The 27,450-nt window shown below is 38.7% G+C and overlaps 1 protein-coding gene across 2 annotated transcripts in view; it reads right to left on the reverse strand.

The window, feature by feature from the left end:
• HDAC8 (histone deacetylase 8) overlaps positions 1-27,450 on the reverse strand; it is a 239,614-nt gene that overhangs the window by 160,940 nt on the left and 51,224 nt on the right. For both annotated transcript variants that reach the window (XM_070365983.1, XM_070365982.1), the window contains exons 5-7: positions 12,047-12,159; positions 8,226-8,303; positions 7,535-7,643 (exon numbers count right to left, since the gene is read on the reverse strand). In XM_070365983.1, coding sequence (XP_070222084.1) covers positions 7,535-7,643; positions 8,226-8,303; positions 12,047-12,159 — 300 coding nt within the window. The remainder of the gene's footprint in view (positions 1-7,534; positions 7,644-8,225; positions 8,304-12,046; positions 12,160-27,450) is intronic.

The raw sequence follows: 27,450 nt of genomic DNA on the forward strand, positions 1-27,450 counted from the left end.
GAGGGTGTGGAGAAAAGAGAATCCTCTTACAGTGCTGTGGGAATGCAAACTGGTACACCCACTGTGGAAAACAGTATGGAGATTCCTTAAAAAACTGGAAATGGAACTGCCATATGATCCAGCGATCCCACTGCTGGGCATACACACTGAGGAAACCAGAAATGAAAGACACATGTACCCCAATGTTCATTGCAGTACTGTTAAAATAACTAAAACGTGAAAACAACCTAGATGTCATTGGCAGATGAATGGATAAAAAAGTCGTGGCACATATACACAATGGAATATTACTCAGCTATGAAAAGGAATACATTTGAGTCAGTTCTAATGAGGTGGATGAAACTGGAGCCTATTATATAGAGTGAATTAAGTCTGATAGAGAAACACCAATACAGCATATTAACACATATATATGGAATTTAGAAAGACGCTAATGATGATCCTATATGCAAGGCAACTAAAGAGTCACAGATATAAAGAATAAGCTTTTGGACTATGTGGGAGAAGTATGTATAAATCTACCTCATTCTTTTACATACTGCACTGCTGCTGCTGCTAAGTCACTTCAGTCGTGTCCGACTCTGTGCGACCCCATAGACGGCAGCTCACCAGGCCCCGCCGCCCCTGGGATTCTCCAGGCAAGAATACTGGAGTGGGTTGCCACTTCCTTCTCCAATGCATGAAAGTGAAAGTGAAGTCGCTCAGTCATGCTGACTCCTCGCGATCCCATGGACTGCAGCCTAGCAGGCTTCTCCATCCATGGGGTTTTCCTGGCAAGAGTACTGGAGTGGGGTGCCATTGCCTTCTCCTAGCAGCGGCAGCAGGGAGAAGTCAAGGGTGGGATGATTTGAGAGAATAGTATTGAAACATGTATATTACCATATATAAAATAGATGGCCAGTGCAAGATCCATGCATGAAGTTGGGCATTCAAAGCTGGTGTCTGGGACAACCCAGAGGGATGGGGTGGGGAGGGAGGTGGGAGGGGGTTTCAGAATCGGGGCGACACATGTGCACCCGTGGCTGATTGATGTAGGTGTATGGCAAAAACCGCCACAATATTGTAAAGAAATTATCCTCCAATCAAAATAAATTAATTAAAATTTTTTTAAATGTGGGCAGAAGACTTAAAAAGACATTTCTCCAAAAAAGACATATAGATGGCTAAGAAAAACATGAAAATATGCTCAACATCACTCATTATTAGAGAAATGCAAATCAAAACCACAATGAGGTATCATCCCACAGTGGCAGAATGGCCATCATCACAGTCTACAAAAAATAAATGCTGGAGAGGGTGTGGAGAAAAGGGAATCCTCTTACACTGTTGGTGGGAATGCAAACTGACACAACAAATATGGAGAACAGCATGGAGATTCCTTAAGAAACTAGGAATAAAACACACAACCCAGCAATCCCACTACTGGGCATATACCCTGAGGAAACCAGGATTGAAAAAGACACATGTACCCCAGTGTTCCCTGCTGCACTATTTACAATAGCTAGGACATGGAAGCAACCCAGATGTCCATTGGCAGATGAATGGATAAGGAAGTTCAGTGCAAGTTTGATGTATGATGCAGAGCACCCAAAGCCAGTGCTCTGTGACACCCTATTACTCTGGGATAGGGTTGGGAGGGAGGTGAGGGGATGCTCAGGATGAAGGGGACACATGTATAACTGTGGCTAATTCATATTAATGTATGGCAAAACCATCACAATAATGTAAAATAATTATCCTATTAAAATAAACAAATATATTTTAAAAATCGCTAAACTTGTTAAACTCATTAAAAAAAATTTCATACTTCCATGTGACAATTTGGGGACAGTGTAACTGATGGTTAATACTCTCTGTGTGACCTTAAGTAAATCAACCTTTTTAAGTTCCAGTTCTCTTATTTGGAGAAAGGAATGGCAACCCACTCCAGTATTCTTGCCTGGAGAATTTCATGGACAGTCCATGAGGTTGCAAAGAGTCAGATATGACTGACTGACTAACACTTTCACACTTTCTTAGTAAGACTGGAATAAGAATACTCTACCTTTGCAGGTATTGTATATTGTTACAAGTATGAAGTGGAAAAAATCAAATAAATGATCAGTGTAATTCCTGGCACAGGCAAGTCCTCCCTAGGAACTAAGCTCCACGATGTGGCAGCTCCAGGATGTTTACCACCACTAGTACCTATGTACAGGGTGGGCAAGAAGCAGAGACAATAAATATTTGTCAAGTGAATGAATAAAATAGTGCCATTATACTAAGTGAAATTGCTCAGTTGTGTCTGACTCTTTGCGACCCCATAGACTGTAGCCTGCCAGGCTTCTCCATCTACGGGATTTTCCAGACAAGAGTATTGGAGTGGGTTGCCATTTCCTTCTCCAGGGGATCTTCCCAACCCAGGGATCGAACCTGGGTTTCCTGAATTACAGCCAGACTCTTTACTGTCTGAGCCACAATGAAAACTCATCATTATACTAAAATATAAGCAAATCCCCTAAGTTATTGCATTGGTAGTTCCCTTTTCATTCTTGTTAATTAACGTCTTAAAAATTCTATAGGGTGACTTAAGGCAGTCAGTTCTTTTGTAGGAAGGTCAGAGTGGCTTCAGAGAGGTGAATTTTGGCTCAAGACCTATAGGAATGAATTCTTGTGCTTAAAACAGTCCTGACTTATATTTCAGAGGCCATGTCAGGATCTAAGGAAAAATCTAAGGAAAATAAATATAAACTGCAGAATCACTATATGATTTTTTCCTCTTCTTCATTGAATAGCAGTGGAGCTCAGTATAGACGGAAGAAGGAATTCCCCACAGAAATAAAAGCTTGAATTTAAATGAGCTATTCCTTCAATGAGCTATTCCTACTGTGGTCCTAGAGAGCAAGTTCTTTCCAGGTAGGCTATCCTGGTTATCCCAAGCATAGTAGAATTAATGTTTGTAAAAACCAGTTTGAAGAGCAATAAAAAATTTACTTAAAATAGATAAGTATAATATTTTTCTCAAAAAAGAAGGGACAAAAATTTTGTTTTTGTTGCTGCTGCTTTTTTAAACTTCTGGAATCTCTGAAATTTTCTTTAGGTCAGTGGTCTTTGATGGGGGAAAAAAGGTTTCTTTTAATTTTGGGTTACAGCGTATAAGCCATAGGATTCAAGGTAAACAGGCCAAATACAGGAAGATTTTTATTTTAATAATTACTACTGTGAACCCTAGTTCACTAGAATAAGACTATTTCTTTGATCAGGCTGATTGCTCTTACTAGCAAAGTATTGCATATGTGGATATAAAGACTGCTATTGATTGAAACGCCCTGCTTAATAGGGCCTTTCATAAGTCCTATTCATTGAGAAGTCTGTTTAACAATGTGTTTTCCTTTTGGCAAAATATTTATGCAGTGTCTCTAATTAATTATTTTACAAAGTTGAATAGTCAAATATTCTTAATCAAATGTAATTTTTTCCCGAAGTGTGTCAATTTCAGTATGCTTTGTATCATAACATTATATATATATATATATGTATATATGTATATATGTATAGGAAGTCACCATATATATAACCTTTCTGTGAGATATATCCTAGTAACTGGATGTTTAGTAAAGAATGCTTTCTGGATGTTAGGGCTGTAAAATGATAGGTGGGGTAAAAACTAAGAAGTTTGAAAACAACTCTAAAATTCTTCTTCAAACTATCCATATGTCATGACAGTTCACAGTGGGCAAACAGTTTGGTCATCCTGCAAGATTCAAGGTTTCAGAGTAGTACCTCTCTTGAATCAACTGCAAGGAAGTACTTGGTTATTTGTCCTTTTCTTAGATTCCTTGACTATGCTAAGTGTAGCCAGTCAGTCGTGTCTGACTCTTTGCGACCCCATGGACTGTAGCCCACCAGGCTCCTCTGTCCGTGGGATTCTCCAGCAAGAATACTGGAGTGAGTTGCCATTTCCTTCTCCAGGGCATCTTCCCGACCTAGGGATCAAACCTGGGTCTTCCGCATCACAGGCAGATGCTTTACCCTCTGAGCCACCAGGGAAGCCCCAAAGTCACCAACACAGCCTCTTGAGTAATAGTTTAAACATTATTAAGACTAACTCACATTGCATCCAAATACAACTAGAGAGCAAACATTAAATAAAGGCAGAACAGTATTTTTCAGATGACAGAGCTTGGTAATTAGGAAATGGTCTCTTGCAAAACAGCTTTCCTCTCCCATCAAACTTTGCCTGTATATAAATTACAGGAGGCTTAGGGGAATGGTGACCCTTGCCCTTCTAAATTAGCACTGAATGACCTTGGGATCTCTCACTGTGAAATTGTCTTTTTCATAAAATGGAACTTCTGGTGTTGAAAATCTTCATGTAAAGATTCCATATCTGGCCTATTAAGAAAGAAACCCTAAGACAATTTATTTAAAAAAATAAAGAGGGTATGTTTAACCTTAAGATGAAACCATTAAGTTCCTGCCTAGCTGTTAAAGTCAAAAAAAGGCTACAGCAGAGGAAAAAGCCATAAAGAAAAGAAGGAAGGAAGGGAAGGAAAAAGGGCTCCTAAATTCAGTATGGAAAGATAGTTCAGAAGCAAACCAGTGGCAAACTAAAATTAGAGCTTCTTATAAGTGAACCAGCAATAAGAGGTCCTTTATTTCTCACAGGTTAGGAGTCAGAAAACCAGTAGGCTCATGGAACAAAAATGATGAAAAAGAGACTGAAGATGAACTGAATGACTTTTTTACATGGGTAAGCTATTCTTGTCTACTCTGTCTTTGGAGGTAGGCAGATGAACCAGATGTCATAGTGGTAAATGAACAAGATACTCTGATTCTAGGCAACAAACTAGAAGTAATCAAAAGCATAATGACTAAGTGATACAGTTACTAGAGCTGACCCTCTGCAAAACTAGTTGGCAAAAATTGTTTGTGCCCCTTTCCCACTACTGATCCTCTGAATGCTCAGGGTGCTTATGCTCTAACCCTTTCAAAATCTGCTATTATGAAATGGCAGAGTGTGGATGAAGAGGAGAGATTGGGCCAGAATTCCATTTAAGGCCTAATTCTCATTGTAGAACAAAAGTATGTTTCCTTTTAAAGGAATTTCATCAGCTATTAGTCCAACAGTTGGGACAGATGTTTGGGTCAGGAAGCGTTCTTGGCACCCTTGGGATCAGAGGTGCCTTCACATAATGCCCCGACCACACTTGACTTCTGAAAGAAATCAAAGGGAAAAATGACTGTCTCTCTAATCAAAACCCGGAGCCTGGGTTTTGATTCTGGGTGATCTCCATACAGTTTGCTGGTGGAGCTGCAACGGCAAAAGGGGCCCTGGTAACTACAAACAAATGAGTGTCTTGTACTCTGGTACACAAGCTAGAAGAATCTTTCCTAAATGCTGGCTTCCTGTATACACTGGGGTAGAGGTGGCAATATGGTAATCATGTGTGATCCTCCATGGATCTTTTCCTCCAGGCTAAATTCACTTTTAAAACGTTTAATTAAGTTTGATACCAAGGCTATTTTTAAACATGAATTACTATGGGATAACAATTTTTAAAAATCATGTAGGAAGAACTGGTTTAGAGAGAAATAGGGGAGAAACAGACATTTTTTTGACTGAAGAAAGGTAAGTAGTAGACTTGTTTGGGGGTGGGCGCTGGGAAATCCTCAAGTCTGCAGATGATACTCAGCTTTTCCAGGCAGTGAAATGCCAAGTTGATGGGGAAGAGAGGAAGACTTCAGGAGGTTTCATGACTGACAGATGAGCTTCAACAGAGGCACATGTAAGGTAATCCGTTTAGGGAGGGCCAGAGATTACAAGCTACACTTGCAGGATGATGGGTGCTGACCTTTCAATTAAGGCCCATGAAAAAGCTCTAGGAAACCCTGTGGACAGAGTACTGAAGAGAACAATCTAGTTTCCTGCTATGGCATAAAAAGGGCAACAAAATGTTGGATACTGTCAATAAGAGAATTAAAAGAAAAACAAAATAATTCTCCTTTTACACACAACCACAGGATATCATTGGTAAAGTTACGTCAGCAACTCTGATCTGCACGTCTCAAGGACAGAACAGAGCCTAAGGGAAACAAAGAAGGGCAATTAAAACCATCAATGGCAGACTGAAAAAAAAAAAAAAAGAGCCTTTTCAGTTTGACAATACAGAGGTAGTAGCCAGGGCACATGATCAAAATATGAAGAGGCTACTGCTACAGCTGATGACCTGACATGCCAAATCTCTTGAGCTAAGAGGCACCTTTGGACCATAAAGTTTTTATTTTTTAATACTTCTACTTTGTTTATACAACTGCCAGTTGTGACGGCCAGTGCAGGCTCCTTTGGAAAGCCCTTCTTTCCACCAGAATGTTGGGAGAAATCTGAGCCAAGTGGGAGAGGGATCAAAAACACCTCAATCCCCATTACTTACCTTATGCTGACTTGCTGACTTTCTAGTCAGACTCACTTCTCTACTGCCAATGTCAGCAATGAATTTGTACCTGAGCGATCCCAGTTTTTTATGAATATGAGTTTAGCCACCCTTTTCCTCATTGTGTAGGGCTTTTTAGTCCCAGTGGTCTGGTCTACACCCTGGCTCTAAACTGTCTTCCTACAAGTGGCTCTAACTTAATCTCTAACTATACTGCAAAAAAACTAGAATTTCTGACTCCAATTTTAACACAACTGACAGAACTCAAGAACTCTCTAATACTGACACCAGTGGATGGAAGCAGATCTCCGTAATGGAAAACAAACTGCTGCTGCTAAGTCGCTTCAGTCGTGTCCGACTCTGTGCAACCCCAGAGACGGCAGCCCACCAGGCCCCCCGTCCCTGGGATTCTCCAGGGAAGAACACTGGAGTGGGTTGCCATTTCCTTCTCCAATGCATGAAAGAGAAAAAATAAAGTGAAGTCGCTCAGTCGTGTCTGACTCCTAGCAACCCCATGGAGTGCAGCCCACCAGGCCCTTCCGTCCATGGGATTTTCCAGGCAAGAGTACTGGAGTGGGGTGCCATTGCCTTCTCTATAGGGGGTGGCTGTTGCTGCTGCTGCTGCTAAGTCGCTTCAGTCGTGTCCAACTCTGTGCGACCCCATAGACGGCAGCCCACCAGACTCCCCTATCCCTGGGATTCTCCAGGCAAGAACTCTGGAGTGGGTTGCCATTTCCTTCTCCAATGCATGAAAGTGAAAAGTGAAAGTGAAGTTGCTCAGTCGTGTCCAACTTAGCGACTCCATGGACTGCAGCCTACCAAGCTCCTCCGTCCATGGGGTTTTCCAGGCAAGAGTACTGGAGTGGGGTGCCATTGCCTTCTCCGATAGGGGGTGGCAGGTAAGATCAAACCGATAGTCTGGCTCTGGTCCAAACACTCTGCTCCCCCAGACAGGGGCTGGCTACCTGATCAAATAAGCATAGTGAGCAGTGTACAAATGGTATGTGGGTATATAATAGCTTTTTAATTTTTTTTGAAAACAAGAATTCTGTGAGATTAGAGGCCATTTCATCTAATAGAAATGTAATGCGCTTGTTACTGGCTCAGCACTGCTGTCATACCTTTCACAGATGTGGTAATACCTCTCATCCTGTATGCCATCCTGAATGGGCACGTTTACACTGTAGTACCGTCCCTTCCCTAGGCCAACATCAGACACATCACCTGTTCCTGTCAAAGAGAGGAGCACCAAGAACAGTTTTAAGAACATGAGAACTAGAAAATATGAAGGCTTCTCTGAGTAGGAATTCAGAAAAACAAAAGGTCAATTAAGAGAACAATTTGAATGAACAATGGTTTCTAAGGGAATGAAATTAGTGAATAAGAAAAAACTTGTAAATAATGTCGGGGAAGTAGGAAAATCATAAGAAAATAAATTAGTCTCCATCTTGCTGGACCAAATGAATGAAAAAAGAGAGAAACTTCTCTTCTTGACTTCTCATACACCTTAGATTGACATAATATTAATATATAATTGCACTTATCAGGATGTTGGGGGTTATACAGGCTATCTGATAGTCTGGTAAGTGTAAGTGAGCTCTCGACAATCAATGAAAATCATCTGGAAAAAGCAGCAGCGTTACATTCCTTTTATCATTGTCACCTGAAATGACCTCTGTTAAATTTTTGCATGGGGTAGCACCAACAAGGTATTCATAGCATGTAGCTATCCAAATACAAGATATAAGAAATGTATAGAAGAACTGCAGTATTTATTCCTCAAATGTAACACTGAGCACACAGATCACTTGCCTGGGAAAAATCCTGGAGAGAATTTGTGCAGGGACACCGTCATGACTTTGGAGGTGAAACTGAAGGCATCTTCTACACCTATCAGAGAAAGAAATGGCAGAAGAAACACTTTATAAGTGCAACTCCTGTTTTCAACAACTGAAACTCTAGAAAGCAGCTGGAGGAAGGAAGAGAGAGAAGGTAGCAATAATAAAGCTAGCAAGCTGTGGAATAAAAGGAACAAAACTCAGGTCTTGAATCTCTGTCATTATAGGATGAGCTAGAACTTTGGCCCCAAGTGAAGTTAGGGTTCCTTCTCAAATTCATTAAAATTAAAGCTGGACATTTCCAAGCAATGGGGATGCCCAGGCTGTCTTTCACAATGTGTTCTAAAAGGTAGGGAAGGATTAGAGCTCAGAATTGATGTATTATCAACAGAGCTGCATAAAGGAAACTGGCACCATCTTGGAAGTTTTATATTTTGTTTTGTTTCATTGGTTCTAAGTTACATTCTTGGGATTTTTTTTCAAAGAAGTACAATATGGCAGCCCTTTGAAAAACATCATCTATACCAACATTATGCACTACACAGTGTAAATCTAACTTTAAAATGCCTTTCTATAATACAGATTTGGTTATAAATGCAATCCACCCAAAGTTCCATGTATACTAAGTACATGTTTCTGGCTACAACATGGAAGGCTGAAAGTAGCCCTTAATAGCAGTTTGATGACAGCTTTTTGAAGCCTGGAAAAAGATAGAAGGAAAAACTTCAAGAAAGGAGTTTCCTTTTCATTTTAACAGAGTCAGAAAAAAGAGGCCTGGGAGATAGATGATGTCTCTTATAAGCCACGACTTATTCAGATACACACCCTGCTTACCTCTACACTTTTCCTCCCAGAATCACATAATTGTCATACTGTATTCAGATAATCTGGTTGTAAAATGGGAGGACTGTTAGCAAATTCATGTATTACCCTCTTTTATACTTCAAATAAAGAAATTGTCTCTGTTTACTTAATGCTTCAGTCTTCTTTAGAGGCCAACAGAGACCTTAAAAAATATTAACTCTATTTGTATATCACAGGTATGTTTGAATTTCCCAAGCTTTATGCTTTGCCCTAGGGAGGCAGTTAACAGCAGTTAAAGGCTCCAGGCACAAAGCATTAAGTAAACAAAAGAAAATAAATTAAACTAGTATTTTAACTTAGAAATGGAAGTATAAACAAGTACAAGTCATGAAAATCCTGATTATCTCTCCATCAAGAAAGGTGGTATCGATTTATACTTCTCTCAGTGGTGTATGAGAGTTACCCTTTTTCAACGTCATGACTGACACTAGGTATTATTCTTTTTAATCTTAGGCAGAAAGAATGTTCTTGTTCTAATTTGCATTTCTCTGAGTCTTAGGGTGTTAAGCAACTTTTCATTTGTTTAAGAGCCATTTGTATCACTTCTCATGGGAAATGCCATTAGGTGTTGTTAGAAAATCATACTTTAAGAAAGGACATAGAGAGGAGGGTAAGGGGCTTGGTGTGAAAGGGAAGAGTGGCTAGGTAGCTGAAAGAAAGTGAGGATGGGGTAGGGGTGCTGGTGAAGCCACTGCGAGGTGCTAGTTATGGAATCATGGGAGATTTAAAATAAACCAAATGTGTAAGTGTTTGGAGGTGGGGCAGGGGTCACTGGAAGGGAGGTGCTGAAGAGGGGAAATAAACTGAAATGAAACACACCATAAAAGTTGGCTAAAACAGGAAACTCTAAATGGTGCAGAAATAACATTGCAAATGGAAGAATGGTTTCAGGTGACAGTCTTATTTCATTCATTCTTACATGGTTCAATAGACTTGATTCTATTCTTGAACTCTGATACAAAGAGTTTGAATTTCATAATCACTCATTCATTCAACAAATATTTTACTGAACCACTACTATAGGCATAGGTCTGTTTGTTCCTGCAACTGTGTAGGACAGAAAGAAGTCAATAACTTGATCTGTGCTCTGGAGGAACTGAAAGGTTCTATGGGATGAGAAGACACAGACACATTAAAGAATTCACTAATAATACAATATATAATTAAATATCAAATCAGTGATAGAAACAATACAGGACATGAGCAAGGGGAGAAACTACTTGGACAGGAGTGGTCAGAGCAGATTTACTACCAACTTGAGCTCTTGGGCAGAACTGGAAGATATAAAAGGGTAAGAGAATGCAAAACTAGGTTAGGAAAAAGAACCACAAAGTCAGGAAGGTGGGAACAGTGAGATGTGTCTGGGCATCACTGAGTACAGTAGCATAGACGGCAAGCAGTGAGAGAGAAGGCTGGAGAGAGGAAGTGTGGCCTCTCTGAGGCAGGCCTTGAAAGACAGGGCAAATAACGTGGACTTTACCTCGAAGACTACTGGTTTTCAAAGTGTAGCCTGTGGAAAAACTGGGGTGTTATTAATATGGAGACTCCCAGGTTCCATACCAGACCTACTAAATCTAATATCTGGTGAATGTGGCCTAGGGATCTGCATTTTACAATTTGCCACCCCCCTCCACATAGGTCATCCTAATCTGCATTCAAGTTTAAGAACCATTGCTGTAGGTCAATGGTTAGCAAACCAAGTGGCTACACAGTATTTTAGACTCTGTAGACTACATGGTCTTTATTGCATATTTTTCTTTACAACATTGTAAAATGTAAAAAACCATTCTTAACTTGCTGATCATACAAAGACAAGCCACAGGCCAAATGTTACCCTTGTTATAAGCAATCAGCGTCTCTGAAGGGTTTTGAGCAAAGCTGTGTTTTGCATTGGTTGAGTATTATATTCATTGGACATGGTTCTTGAAGTAGTGTGTTGGTTGTTTTAACTCTTCTCTCCTCTGTTACCTTTAATTTTCTGTCACCATTCCATGGAAGCTTCCATCTAGTTGAACTACTACTATCTCTCCCACAATTTCTTCCTTCTTTTTCTTTTTTGGCAGTAGGGCTGACTCCAGCTTCCATGATATACTACTCTTATGCCTTGATTATGTTAGTTTGTCTCAAAAGATCCCTGGAAACAGGGAAGCAGCAATCACTGATGTGGGGGGCAGGAAGGGTATATTCTTAACTAGTTTTACTAGATAAGTGTTCCTAGATTGATGAAAATATATGTGACACACGGGCTATATTTATAAGAGAAATAGAATGAGGGTAACTGTCACTTAAGCTCTATATTCTAGATGAAAGGTACACAGGAGGGCTGCATACAACCTTTTAGTGAAGTCTTCTAAGAGAGGATTAATGTGGTTAAGGCAAATTGTTACAGTCTGCTGCTACTAAAAGTTAGAGAAGATGCCCTGGGTTTGTGCAAGATTAAAAATTTTAACAACACAAAGCAAGTGGCGCAGATCTTGATTACTACATGAGTTGATATCCCTGTTGGTGAAAAATTCAGAGTGTTAGTCCATCATGCATCCCTTCTGTTTTAAGAGCGGCATCAGGACGCTCAGTTCTGACTGCAGGTTTCATTTAGAACCTATGGAAGTGGCCTGATGGAGGTTACTAAGCACTGGAGTAAACGCTCAGAAATCTTGCCCTGATTTCCACTTCCTAAGATTCTCTACTGGAGAGCTTCACTACTGGAGGAGAGGGGAGGAGAAATTATAGGAACCTGGTATTTTGAAGCAGCTTGGTCAGCAAAGGAGGAACTGCATCAGTTAAAAGAATCTCTACCTGCTTTAGGATTCTCAATTAGGAAAATTTCAATTGCAAGAGGTATTTCTCCTGTTACCAGCTGCCTAGAAACAGCTTTACTGATAAAAGCCTGCCAGTCCTAGCAGCAAAGCTCTTCTGAAAGTGAAGGCTTACCATCTCCATGGTGCAGATCCAAATCCACATAGAGAATACGGTCAAATTTCCGTCGCAACCGTAATATTCCCAGGACAGCATCATTGAGATAACAAAAACCAGATGCTTCATCTCTGCAAGAAAACAAGTTGCTTTAGCCAATAGCCACAAGCAATTCAAGGGAGTCTTAATAGCCAAGGATCTAACCCTTGAGATCCATTCCCTTACAATTCCCCCTTCTTTTAAGAAAAACAAAAACATACCTACAAAGATTATATAGTACATGGCCCAGAATGGCCAGGGAATGAAGTGTTTTTGTAAACTAAATATTTAGGTTGATTGGTAATATTTTTCATTCAGGATCCCTGATTTTCAAAGATTTATAATATAACTATATTGAACAAAACAGAATATTTTTTTTATGATTCAGGAGTCATTTAAAAAAAACTGTAGTACCCTGAAGTCATCATGATGAACACAGATTACTACTTAAAGGAGCTTAAGAAAGCTAGAATCTAGAAGGGGCATTAAAGACTGTACTGATCAGCCATTTGTAGAAGGTGTTGGAGATTTGATTTCTCTGTCCTGACCCTATGACATAATCTAGAATTTTTTTTTAGTACATCTTGGACTTGTTGCTCATAAAAGCTGAGTGTAGAATGTACAAATGCATAACCTCCTGGACAGTACAGTGTGGTTGCCTTTCCATAAATGTAATTATTACAATAAATGTAATTATTACAATGATGATTGAAGCAGCCTCTTTAAAGTTTTTCTGGCTCCTTCACTTAAGTTGTCTTCACTGACTTCACTGATGTCCTTTAATATTTTTGCTATCAGTGATACCGTGTCACTTTAACCTCTTGTCAGCATATTAACCTACTCTTTTATTACTCTTACATTAAGCCTTGTTGAGTAGATATAAAAGAACATCATCAAACATGTGTTATAATTTGTTCTTTAAGAACTCATTCTAAATGCTTCAGTTTCTTTTGCTTCTACAGACTGAATATTCAGTCCATTTTTTCCTACATTCTCCCCAATATTTTACTTGAAATAGAATTCTAGGCATAAGCATCAGTTAAAATGGCTACTATGAGACTGTGGAAAGTGAAAGTCACTCAGTCGTGTCCGACTCTTTGAGACTCCATGGACTATACAGTCCATGGAAATCTCCAGGCAAGAATACTAGAGTGGGTAGCCCATTCCCTTCTCCAGGGGATCTTCCCAACCCATGAATCAAACCCGGGTCTCCTGCACTGCAGGCAGATTCTTTACCAACTGAGCCACCAGGGAAGCCCAAGAGTGTAAAGTCTTTGTATTGCCTACACAATGCATAAACTTCTTCATGAAATCTCTTCTATGTTTCATATGCTGCACAATGCCCTGGTTCACAGACTACGTCAATGAGACAGGTACACTAGACAGCAGGAAGTTGGTAAAAATATCACTAGACATTGGCTTTGCTCATGAAGGTGAACTTGGTGATCATCTAGCGAAAGAATAGACTGGCATTATATATGCAGCCAGACTGAAACCAGTTAGAGGAAAAGGTTTGTCCAACCTTGAATTCTCTATAAATAAGAATTGAATATGTAACTTTTAAGGTTCTTGGATGCTATTTTCCAATTATGAAAATCTTACAATTTTTGAGTCTACCTACCATTTTACCACATCAAGAAAGAGGCAATGTGTCTTTCTACTGAAATCAATAACTTTTAGGTAGTTGGGATGGAACATTAAGTGTTTTAGGCAGAAAGAGGGAAGGAGGGAAAATACAAATCAATGCAAGACATACTTTCTTCCCTCAGAGAGCCTAAAATTAAGTTAGGAAGACAGGTCATAGCACAGAAATACAAAAGCCAAAACAAAACAAAACAAAAAAGGCAGGCAGAAATAGTATGGCATATAAAAGAGAACACAGAGAAATTCTATAGACAAAATTGACAAAGCAGAGTCATCTCATTGACAGTACTGAAATTTATCTGAGCCCTCTGCTTTTAGAAATCAGTGTGAGTAGGAAACCTCTCATCCTTTGTTCTCTGAGAAACAGTTAACTGCAAAAGACCACATTGCTCTGGCATATTCCAGAAAGAACCATTTTCATGCTTCCTCATGACTCTCATAAGACTCACAGATGATTATCTTGTTTACCTGCCTTTATAAAACTACAGGTCCCCTTTCCTTTTCTTTGAGATGTTCTTTATTAATGAACATTTCTCCTATGGCAGTAGCCTGAATATAATAATAATAATGTCTGTAATTCAGAAAGGCCTCATCACTGTAATATTTTCCTAATATTTTTCTTATATTTAAAGAACTCTATTCTCATTGGTTTATAGAAATAAGTGTTTAGATAAACAGAATATTTCTAAAATTCCCAGAAAATAAAGAAATTGAACTTTCAAGACTTTTAATGTTCTGAAAAAGTATTCCTATAAAAATAAGCTCAAATGTTTTAAGAATTTATGTTTGCCTAATATAGGTAAATCTTTGGCAAACAAGACTAACTTAATAATTTTGGTTTACTAAAATCAGTTATAGCTTTTCTTTATCATTGTTAAGTATAATATAAATGTGGATTTTTATTCTAGTTGGGTATATTCTTCCTAAATTTGTACACGTTTACTGATTGAATAAGCTAATGTCACCTCTATAAATGTTTGAGATTATGACAAATGCAAATTCATTTAACAGAAATGAGTCATTATTCTGAAAAACTTTATTTCAATAGTAATTATGTCAGTCTGATGATAATTTATAAGATCTTTAGGTAACTGAAGACTTTGGGTTGATACTAAATTGAGTTACTTAATGGGTATTCATTATATACTTAGATCATTTCTAGGTAAGTGAATGCATTAATTACTAAGCATAATATTGGGTTTGTATACTTTTTTTCTTATTTTTACAAGCTACAGACAGGCTATATGTATTTGGATCTGTTAATGAATATGTTCTTTTTGCCACTTTGAGTTGAACTATAAGAAATGTGTATAGATATAGAAAGTGGTAGAAAGTGTTTTTTTTTTATTTTTAGAAAATCAAACTGCCAAGATTTATTTAAGTTTTTATTTCACAGAAAATACAAGTATGTAATGTAGACACTGACATGTGAAATCAAGTACAAGGATCAGGAAGACAAATGAAGTGAACAATACTCCTGCTTCAACACTGTACTGCTTCCTGGTTTCACTCACAGCATGAATCATGTTTTTAAATATATATATATATGTTATATATTGGAAAAATTAGAGGCAACAATCATTTAGATTTACCAAAATACCAGAGAACCTCTGAAATCTAAAGAGAATTTTATTTGTTAGGGTCAAAGTTAGCTAAGGTTTGATAGACTTATAAGATTTCCAAGAAGAACTTTAGTATCAAATATTCAGTTCAGTCACTCAGTTGTGTCTGACTCTTTGTGACCCCATGGACTGCAGCAAGCCAGGCTTCCCTGTGCATTACCAATTCCCACAGCTTTCTCAAATTCATGCATAGAGTCAGTGATGCCATCCAACCATCTCATCCTCTGTCATCCTCTTATCCTCCTGCCTTCAATCTTTCCCAGCATCAGGGTCTTTTCCAATGAGTCAGTTCTTTGCATCAGGTGGCCAAAGTATTGGAGCTTCAGCTTCAGCATCAGTCCTTCCAATGAATATTTAGGACTGACTTCCTTTAGGATGGACTGGTTTGATCTCCTTGCAGTCCAAGGAACTCTTAAGAGTCTTCTCCAGCACCACAATTCAAAAGCATCAATTCTTTGGGACTCAGCCTTCTTTATGGGTCCAACTCTCACAACCATACATGAAAGTGAAACTAAGTGAAAGTTGCTCAGTTGTGTCCAACTCTTTGCAACCCCATGTACTTATACAGTCCATGGAATTCTCCAGGCCAGAATGCTGGAGTGGGTAGCCTTTCCCTTCTCCAGGGGATCTTCCCAACTCAGGGATCGAACACATGTCTCCTGCATTGCAGGCAGATTCTTTACCAGCTGAGCCACAGGGAAGCCCAAGAATACTGGAGTGGATAGCCTATCCCTTCTCCAGCCGATCTTTCAGACCCAGGAATCAAACCGGGGTCTCCTGCATTGCAGGTGGATTCTTTACCAACTGAGCAATCAGGATGGCCCTGATACACCCATACATGACCGCAGGGAAAAAACATAGCTTTGACTATATGGACGTTTGTCAGCAAAGTAATGTCTCTGATTTTTAATACACTGCCTAGGTTGGTCATAGCTTTTCTTCCAAGGAGCTAGCGTCTTAATTTCATGGGTGCAGTCACCATCTGTAGTGATTTTGGAGCCCAAGAAAATAAAGTCTCTCACTGTTTCCATTGTTTCCCCATCTATTTGCCATGAAGTGATATGACCGAATGCCATGATCTTCGTTTTTTGAATGTTGAGTTTTAAGCCAGCTTTTCCACTCTCCTGTTTCACCTTCATCAAGAAGCTCTTTAGTTCCTCTTCACTTTCTGCCATAAGAGTGGTGTTATCTGCATACCTGAGGTTATTGATATTTCTCCTGGCAATCTTAATTCCAGCTTGTGCTTCGTCCAGCCCAGCATTTTGCATGATGTATTCTGCATATAAGTTAAATAAGCAGCCTTTCCCAATTTGGAACTAGTTCATTGTTCCATATCTGGTTCTAATTGTTGCTTCTTGACCCACGTGCAGATTTCTCAGGAGGCAGATCAGGTGGTCTGGTCATCCCATTACTTGAAGAATTTTCTACAGTTTGTTGTGATCCACACAGTCAAAGGCATAGTCAATAAAGCAGAAGACGTTTTTCTAGAACTCTCTCGCTTTTTCTATGATCCAATGGATGTTGGGAATTTGATCTCTGGTTCCTCTGCGTTTTCTAAACCCAGCTTGAACATCTGGAAGTTCTTGGTTTATGTACTGTTGAAGTCTGCTGCTGCTGCTAAGTCACTTCAGTCGTGTCTGACTCTGTGTGACACCATAGACAGCAGCCCACCAGGCTCCCCTGTACCTGGGATTCTTCAGGCAAGAACACTGGAATGGGGTGCCATCACCTTCTCCACTGTTGAAGGCTAGCTTGGAGAAGTTTAAGCATTACTTTGCTAGCATGTGAAGTAAGTAAATAAGTAAGTGTTAGTCATTCAGTCATGCCCAACTCTTTGCAACCCCATGGACTGCAGCCCACTAAGCTCCTCTGTCCATGGGATTTTCCAGGCAAGGATACTGGAATGGGTTGCTATTTCCTTCTCCAGGGGATCTTCCCAACCCAGGGATCAAACTCAGGTCTCCTGCACTGCAGGCAGATTCTTTACCGACTGAGCTACAAGGGAAGCCCCTTGTACCTAGCATGTGAAATGAGTACAATTGTGCAGTAGTTTGAACACTCTTTGACATTGCCTTTCTTTGGGATTGGAATGAAAAAATGACCCTTTCCAGTCCTGTGGCAATTGCTGAGTTTTCCAAATTGCTGGCATATTGAGTGTGGCACTTTCATAGCATCATCTTTCAGGATTTGAAATAGCTCAACTGGAATTCCATCACTTCCACTAGCTTTGTTTGTAGTGATGCTTCCCAAGGCCCACTTGACTTCATATTCCAGGATGTCTGGCTCTAGGTGAGTGATCACACCATCATGGTTATCTGGGTCATGAAGATCTTTTTTGTACAGTTCTTCTGTGTATTCTTGCCACCTCTTCTTAATATCTTCTGCTTCTGTTAGGTCCATATTATCAAATATTACTCTGATGCAAAACTAGATTTTGATTTTCTCTCTGCTAAAATGACAAGTTTTCTGGATTATTTGTCTTCCTTCTTTTAATAACAGGTTGCAAGTGTTTTGCTTCCTTGATAACAAAGATTCTATGTCTTACTGGAATAACCTTCTATGGTTTACACTGACTTTATTATAACAATTTAAGAAAGCAAAGTCTTCTCACTTATGAAAGAGATGAGATACTTTACAATCATATTACCTCCTATGCTCATTTTTAAGATCCTTTATTGTCATTTTGGTTAAATAGCGAACCAAGTATTATTTTTCAGTAACCCCTTATTCTATTTTAATCAAGTCCAGAGGGCCCCTGTGAAATCATAATGGATTTATTCTTTTACCTTAGAAAATGAGAGGTGCTAGAAATAATTAGATTTATTTGATACATTACTATTGATGACATGCATGAGAAGAGTTGCCAAACCAGAAAAGATGCTTAGCCTTCCCTAAGCTAAATTTGTATAGGCAAAATGTTATTAATATAAATATTTCAGGAATTATATGCTGCATAAGAAGTTCCTAGAGATTCATTAATGCCCTCACTGGCCATTATATGTTTTTATTTGCCAAAGTCCCCACGGACTTCCAGGATTTGAAAACTCTTACCTTATTTTTATCTTCATAGCAATGTAATTACCTCTGTAGGTTCAATGAGAATCTCTCTCTTCTACTTGTTATTAGGACATGATTGGAAACATTGGTTTTGTAACCACGGTCTTGCCTGGAATGTCATATTTGATAAAGATGCTCGTTAAATCAGATTTGATGAGACACTTTTTAGGAACTAAGGTTGACTTTATTGAGCCAATACATGGAAAACTCTCTTGGGAAATCTAGCCTGGTACCTGGTTTATACGGTTACTAGCCTTACAGGTGAATAAGGAAGGTTACTTCCTGGCAGGCTCTGGAAACTTAAAAACATTTTGGAGAACCTAAGACGAGAAGAGTTCTTTCAAATTCATAGGTACTGCAGGTAAAATCTTAGCTTGGTTTCCTAGCCTTAATAGACTTTAAAACTTTCAAAATGAGATTTCTTATGAAAAATTTCAGCAAAGCAAGCTTAAAGTATATATGGTAAATTAGCATTTTTGCAACACCTATATAAATAATCAGGCCAGATCTAATGAGGCCTAATTTTTATTTTTTAATATTTTTAAATTGAGGTAAAAGTCACATAATAAAAAATGATCATGTTAAAGCATACAATTCAGTGGCATTTAGTACATTGATAACACTGTTCAATCTCTACCTCAATCTAGTCTCCAAACCATTTTCACACCTCAAAAGAAAACCCTGAACTAATCAGTCATTCCCTATTCTTTCCTCTCGTGCCCCTGACAACTGCCAATCTGCATTCTGTCTCTACAGATCTACCTATTCTGGATATTTCATATAAGTGGTATCATAGAATAACATGTGATCTTCTGTCTGCTTCTTTTATTTAGCATGTGTTTGAGGTTCATCCATGTTACAGCAATCATTAGTACTTCATTCCTGTATATGAGTAATATTCTGTTGTATGTATATACCACTTTTGTTTATACATTCATCTGTTGATGGACATTTGGGTGGTTTCCACTATTTGTTGTGAATATTGCTGCTATGAACATTTGTGTACAAGTATTTTTCTGAGTATCTGTTTTTAATCCTTTTGGATACATACTTAGGGGTGGAATTGCTAGGACATGTGGTAATTCTATATTTAACTTTTGAGAAATAACCAATGTGTTTTCTACAGGGGCTGTAATTTACATTCTCATCAGCAATGTACAAGGGTTCTAATTTCTCCACATCCTCACCAATACTTGTTATTTCCTGTTTGTTTGTTTTTTTTTAATTCTAGTCATCCTAGTGGGCATGGAGTCTCATAGTGGATTTGATTTACATTTCCATGATGACTGATGATGTCAAACATCTTTTTGTGTGTTTATTAGCCATTTGTATGTCTTCTTTGCAGATATATCTATTCAAGTCCTTTGTCAGTTTTTACATTGGGTTGTTTCTCTCTTTGTTGTTGAGTTGCATGAGTTCTTTACATATCCTGGATACCAGAGTCTTACCAGATATATGATTTGCAAACATTTTCCTCCATTCTGTAGGCTGTCTTTTCACTTTCTTGATGATGTCCTTTGATGCACAAAAGTTTTAAATTATTATGAAGTCCAGTTCATCTATTTTTTTCCTTCTGTTTCTTGTGAGACCAACCTTAGAGTTTAAGAACAATCTTTCTAGGACTTCCCTGGTGGTTCAGTGGTTAAGACCCCATGTTCCCAAAGCAAGGCGCACAGGTTTGACATCTGGTTGAGAAGCTATAATCCCACATGCCAAGCAGAATGGCCAAAAAAGAAGAATCTTTATTTGAGATTATCTTTGATCAAAAGGAGAAAAATGAATAGAAAGTTTTTTGGTTTCAAAGGAAAACTGATTCATCTATAGCATACCATTCCAGGTTATCAGAATCTAGTTATTGTCTTTGGACAATTTTGTATACCTTTATAAACTGCAGGTTGCTGATGATTATGCCAACTTTGTCTTCTGTGGTAGATGTAATTGACCTCCATTCCTGTGTAGAAAAACCAGCTTTGGTACCTATTTGGAAACTGGACTGGATCCTATTACCTTGCCCAAATTGTTGATCCTTAGCAACTTTTCAATTCTTCTAGTTTTCTTCAATATCTGGCTAATATTCTCAAATCTAACTTCTCCAAATTTTCTTAAACCTGACTGCCCAAATCCCTATTGGGATCCTATGTTGCCTTACAGCTTGCTCTCTTCTCTGGGATCTGAAGCAGTCCTGCAAACTAAAGCCACATGTACCTGGAAGAACTCATCACTGCAGCAGACAAGGCATGACTGGAAACCTCCTTGAATAAGCTGATGCCTGGACCACTAAGGAAGTCTGGAGGAATGCTCAGGTCACATACATCCTTATATGAGAGGTAATCTAGACTTTGGATACTGTCACCAAAAGCAGCTGCATCCTCCTTCCATAGTGGTCCTGCAAAATGGGTCTTCCTCCACTTGTCTTAGAATACACTTGACCTTTATGGTTTACTTCTTGGCTCTTACTATAATATAAACTTTTTCATTAATATTTTTTTACAGTTTATTTTTCCCTCTTTTAAGATGCCTGATCTCCAAGCCCCTAAAACAACTGATTTTTACCACCACCTCTCAACCAGTGGTTTTATAGGAATAACACCACGACTCCTCATGAGACTATTTCTTAGATGCCTGTTCACCCTACTCTGGTGGCTTATGATTTATCACTATCTGGTGGCCTCTGAATTATTCAGTGATGGATGATATTTGTCTTAACCAAAAGGAGGAAATTACGATGTTGAAGTTTATCTGAGCCCTGTTCTCCCCAGAAAGTGGTGATAGTTAAGAACCCCCATCCCTATCATTTTTTTTTTTTTCCAGGAAAAGGCGAACTGCAAGAGACCATTCTACCCTGGCATATTGTTGAGATAAAACCCATCTCCAGCTTTCCCAATGATTCCTATAAGACTTGCACATGACCTCCTTATTTACCTGCCTTTATAACGCCAGGCCTCTTTCCTTTCCTTTAATATATTACTCATTAATCAATCTTATCCCTATTCCAATAGCTGGATAAAATAATTTCTTCAAGTGCATTTTGTCTTTCACATCATCAACACAAATGTATTTGGAAGACAAACCAAGTTCAACATATATATTTCTGAAAACTTTGAGAAATATATCTACAGCTTTGAGGTTAGGTCATTTTTTTCCTTTACCAGAAACATATAGTTTCTTACATGACCTGGTGAACTGTAAACCACAAAGTCTATTTTAAAGAAAAAGCACAGGGCTCAGTCAACTGCATTTGCTAATATGCATTTGGTGTTTTCATGTCCATGAGGTCAGAGATCAGGGATTCTTGGATCATGACATCAAGAAAGACCCCGATGTTGGGAAAGATTGAAGACAGGAGGAGAAGGGGACAACAGAAAATGAGATGGCTGGATGGCATCACTGATTCAGTGGACATGAGTTTGAGCAAGCTCTGGGAGATGGTGAAGGACAGGGAGGCCCGTGTGGTGCGATCCATGGGGCCGCAGAGTCGGACACGACTGAGCCACTGAACTGAATAAGTCATCCAAGGTCTTAAGGTCAGGAAATGGCTGATCTTGAATTTGAATTTAGACAGCCTCTGGCTCCTCAGCCCACAAGCTTAATCACTTAACTAAACAATTTTCATATCATTCTCTCAACATCTATTGCTTATCATCTTACTCATAATATTCTCTTCTTCTCTTTCATGTCTCTTCCCCTTTTACCATTTCAGTTTTGTAATGCTGTGAAATGAGTCTATTTTGTCAGTTTTATACTACCTCTTTACTTGTCTTTCCCAATTTACCACTTCACTACTTTTTATGGTGGCTTCTATCCCCTTTGCTATTTTCTGATTTGAGGAACTTTTGGTTAAAAAATGAACCACAACAGATCCTTCTAGGAGCAACTTTTCTATCCAGATGTCTCCTATAATAACCCACCAACTTTAATCACTTTAACTTTCAGGTTATTTGGGTTTGGGATAAATGAGTTTTTAAAATCCCCCAAAGGCGAGTAAATGACCCAGGGCCAAATCTGTACAAATTGACTTTGTGGTGGTCCCTTCCTCTATAACCCCAATTTAGCTACTGACCTAGCACCTTTGGATTTAGAATTTATACAGGAAGATGTGTGAAAAAGGATTAGGTCAAGAAGGCCCTACTCGTTAAAAGAAACAAATCCATTAACTGTGAGACAAAACCGAAAATGTTATCCAAGAAATAAAATAAACGTGACAGCAGCATAATTCTACACAGTTCTCACTCTCTACACACCATTTGGCATGATAAGCAGTCACTATTGAAGACAAATGAAGACTTGGGAGAGTAGAAATAAGGCAATATTTACCTGAAAATGAATCAAGAATACTGACTACAAATTCATTATGTTGCAAAGTGCCAGAAGGTCGCTTTTAGAATCTACAGACCATATTTCCTTTTGGATAATTATACAGTCCAAGGTAAACTAATGGAAAAAGTGCAAAGCAGTTCTATTTACCACCGAATCTTAGATAGCTTATAAACAGAACCTAACATTTGTACTACAGAAGAGTCAAAGTGGTGAGTAGGTCCCTGAAGATTGCTGTAAGATTAACTCAGCTAGGGAATAAATTGAATAGACAGGTCACGATGAACTGAATTCACTTGTTTCCTTTGGACGTGCAAGGTCTCATTTCTCTGGATCTAGCTTCTTTAGTACATTTTTCTCAGATGACACAGGTGGAATTTTCCTGTTGTAAAATATGTCTTTATTCAGTAAAGTATAGATTAGCAAATCCAAGTCTTCACTTGGCTAGTGAATTTTTTTCTTTCATATAGTCCACTTTTAGGGAAGAAAGTAAATGAGAAGAAGCCAAACAAGTTCCTAAAAGCAATTTCCCAGCATGCAGCCCAGGTTCAGCCCAGATTTCATCAGTATCCGCTACCACCAAGGATCTTATCCAATTAGAATCTAGGGCATAGGAACACTGAGTAACTAAGTGATAGCAGTAAACTTCAGCCAGCTCCAGTCTACTGTGCTAACTAAGGCAGAAAAGTACAGATAAAATTTTTAAAGAGGTTAAAGAATATGTATGAAACAAAAAAAATGTGTCATGTAACTGTTCCCTGAACCAGAAAATTTAATTAACCAGAATATTCCCTCCCTGAGCACTCTGGTTAATTAAAAAATATCACTTTTTACTTTAAACTCTCATTTAATAAACTTAAAAAACCTCAATGGTTTAGACATCAGTATTGGGCTGAGGAATTAAATGTACTTTCTTCCTCCACAAGAAAAATAACATTTTAGGTATGATTGATGGAAATCGTGCCTGCTCAACCTTTTCTAGTTAAACAGAAAAAAAAAAAACACAAAAGCACTGGCAAGGCAGCTGGCCCAGGCTTAATATATATGTATTTGTATTTCTGCACCTGGTCCTGGCACACAAGATGAGTATCTCAAGAGCCAATGACTTTATGTGCTTGCATCCCCAACCTACGTAATAGACCCCATTTAATTGGCTACAGTTTATATTAGGTGTGGATAGGAGGAAATGCCATTGTGTCCAGTGAACTGATCACAACCTCTTTTGAATTAGGAGAGAGAGGATGGTGCCTGCTTTAAAACTGCAGGGAATGCTTTCAGACTTTCTAGCTTCTGCTGATGCAAATCTAGGGTAACTTCTGACATACAAGAAAAACATATGGATGCTCCTCACATATTGTTTTGGCCATAGGATGAAGCCTCTCTACAACATTTGAGCATATGTCACTTACACTGTTCAAAACTTGGATTAAAAACATCTAGAGTTGTCATGTTATGTCTATGTTAATTATAAATACCCCAAAAGACAGAATATAAAATTTTTAGCATTCTTTTTACACCTTTTCTGCAAACAAAGGACTAGTTAAATTCTGAAAAAATTATTCACAATTACTGGGCTTCCCAGGTGGCTCAGTGGTATAGAATCTGCCTGCAAATGCAGGAGATGTGGACGCAGTTCAATCCCTGGGTCTGGAAGGTCCCCTGGAGAAGGAAATGGCAACCCACTCCAGTATTCTCGCCTGGGAAATCCCATGGACAGAGGAGCCTGGCAGCTACAGTCCATGGGATGGCAAAGAGTAGAACACAACTTAGTGACGAAATACACACAGACATCCACAGTTGTTATATACATATATTCTACTCAGTATCTTTCACCTGTAGATTGTGACTTCCTAGTGAAATGGTAATCATTTCTATTTCATACAAAAGGAACTTTTTGTATGAAAAGTAATTTTCATACAATTTTGCAAGAAGTAAATTTTACAAGACGTAAAGAGCCGTCCTGGCACTCACAGGCCTGGTTGAACAAGGCTTGGAATCTCTGTGTTCACCCCTAGAGAAGAGCCCTGAAATATAACATCACTGTTGGTTCCCAGTAGTCCAGGGGCCTTCTTTGGATGCTTCAGTCTCAGGCAGTCCACCTGAGACAGGACACCGTATGCAATCAGACTGTAGGTAGGTGCTAGGGACTCGTTCTGTGCTCTGTCTCTGTAAAATTTGTAGACAATGCAAAATACTCTTGACCCTGCCCTTGAGGAGCTAATGACTAAGTTGAATTAAGGTGTAAGAAAGACTAATGTAAAAAAAAAAAACCCATAAGATGTGCATGAATAAGTGTCAAAGTATATGGTGTAGACATGCTTGTCTCAACTTCCAACCACCTAACTCTAAACCGGAAGCTTTCTTCTATGAGGCTCAGAGGATTTATGATCTCATTTACTCTCATTAGCACTATGTGAAGTTGGAAAAAATGGCTATTCCTCTTTTACAGTTAAGAAACAAAGACAATGTATGTCCCAGACTACTTAAGGAATTTGCCACGTGTTCCAGAGCCTCTAGCAGTGCTGTATTCCTCCCACAGTTCCCTGCTCTACTGCACCGTTACACTGCTCATTATAACATTCTAAAGCACGATTCTGACGATATCACTACCCTGCTTAAAAACCCCTCAATGAGTCCCCATGCCCACAGGAAGAAAAGATCCTTTCTTTGGCATAGGACACAAGGCCCTTCATAATTTTGTCCTTGACTGTTTCTCAGGTCTCATCTCAGCATCGCCCTCAAGTACCTAACACTTAACTGCATCAGACTCTTCTCCCTATCTTAAACATAATACATTCTGCAAGTCTCTGTGGCTGTGCATGTGTCATCTTTGCTTGACAACCTCCTTGCCATCTTTTAAAATCCAGCTGTGAAGATGTCCCTAAAGTTCCACCTTCTTTTCCCAGGCATACAATTGTTACAGCAGTTTATTCAAACCTCCACCATAGTACTTAGCAAACCAGGCTGCAATGATTAGTTCCGACACCTGTCTCCTCTATTAGACTATAAACTCTTCGAGAGCAAGGACTGTACCTTATGCATCTTTATACGTCAATACCTAGCACAGTACTTGGCACATGATAGGCTCTGAAGAAAGCTTTTTAAATACAATATTGTAAAGAAATTAACCTCTAATTAAAATAAATAAATTTATATTTTAAAAAATTTAAAAATTTTTAAAGAATTTATAGGAATGGTGAAATGTCTAAAATATGGAGGAAAAGATTTATATTATTTATATTGAATAAAGAGAAAAATTACCTTTGGATTATACATTTACAAATTCAAATGTGATAAACTAGAAAAACAAAGGAACATATCACTAAAAAATAGAGTGATCAGTACCCAAATCAGGAAACTTTAAGGGCCCATGACTCATTGACCAATCTCCCTCTCAGAACATACAAACAGACCAACCATGGGTTTTCATAGAGGCTGGTCCTGGCTCTAGAGACATGTCATTAGTTTTTTGTTTCTTTAAATGTGTGATAGAATAGGGAGCTTTGTATTAAACATGTCTCCAAATAAAGTTAGATGTGGCAGTACTGTTTGGTAGACACACTTAAAACTGAAATGACTTGCATCAATTGGCAAAGTGGATGGATTTCTCTAGGGTGAAATTTAATATGGAAGGTAATTCACTGATGTGAAACAAATAAAGAGGGTGGAAGATATGCTGGAAGGTCATATTTGAAGGAGTTCTGAGTATTGCAGCATAGCTGCAGGCCTCCAGGAGACTGAATCTAGGAAATAAATAGCTTCTTCAACTCATGGCTACTCCCTCAAACCAATGGTCAGGCTTTAAATGTAGAAAGAATTGTTCAGGGTATATTTGTCTTTGTAGTGACAAGCACATGCTTAAGTGGTGACTGCTGTCAGTAGCATCACCTTTAAATATCGAAGACAGATATGTGGAAACAGCATGAAGGAATATCAAGACAGCAAGTTCTTGGTAGGTGTGCATGTTTGGGCAGAGGTCAGATCAGTAGTTTTTAAACTTTTTTTTTTTTTTCAAATGAAATTTTATGTGGAATCCCAACATATAAAACAAACAAAATCAGCAATACTCTGGCTAAAGTGTGAGTAGCAGATGGTCATCTGGGGATCCGAACCCTATATATTTAGTAAATCCTTTACCTCCTATCGGAGAAGGCAATGGCACCCCACTCTAGTACTCTTGCCTGGAAAATCCCATGGATGGAGGAGCCTGGTGGGCTGCAGCCCATGGGGTCGCTAAGAGTCGGACATGACTGAGCGACTTCACTTTGACTTTTCACTTTCATGCACTGGAGAAGGAAATGGCAACCCACTCCAGTATTCTTGCCTGGAGAATCCCAGGGATGGGGGAGCCTGGTGGGCTGCCGTCTATGGGGTCGCACAGAGTCAGACACGACTGAAGCGACTTAGCAGCAGTAGTTACCTCCTATAGTGGCTACTGAAGCACCTCTAAAGAATTCCTGGGATCGATGCTGTAGAAAGGTTTCTACATGAAGAGAGAGGTTAGATTAGGTGACCTCTAGTTCTTTCTGAATCTGAAAGTCTATAGTACGATAATCCTCCTTATTTGTAATAAATAAAGGAAAAAGAATCTGAAAAAAGATATATATGTATCTCTAACTGATCACTTTTCTGTACACCTGAAACACAACATTGTTAATCAACTATACTTTAATAAATTTATAAAATTATAAAAAATTGATCATCTTCTAATATTCCAGATTAGCCAGGAAATCAAGATTTTATCCC

The sequence above is a fragment of the Bos mutus genome, chromosome X (assembly GCF_027580195.1).
Source record: "Bos mutus isolate GX-2022 chromosome X, NWIPB_WYAK_1.1, whole genome shotgun sequence".
NCBI lineage: Eukaryota > Metazoa > Chordata > Mammalia > Artiodactyla > Bovidae > Bos > Bos mutus.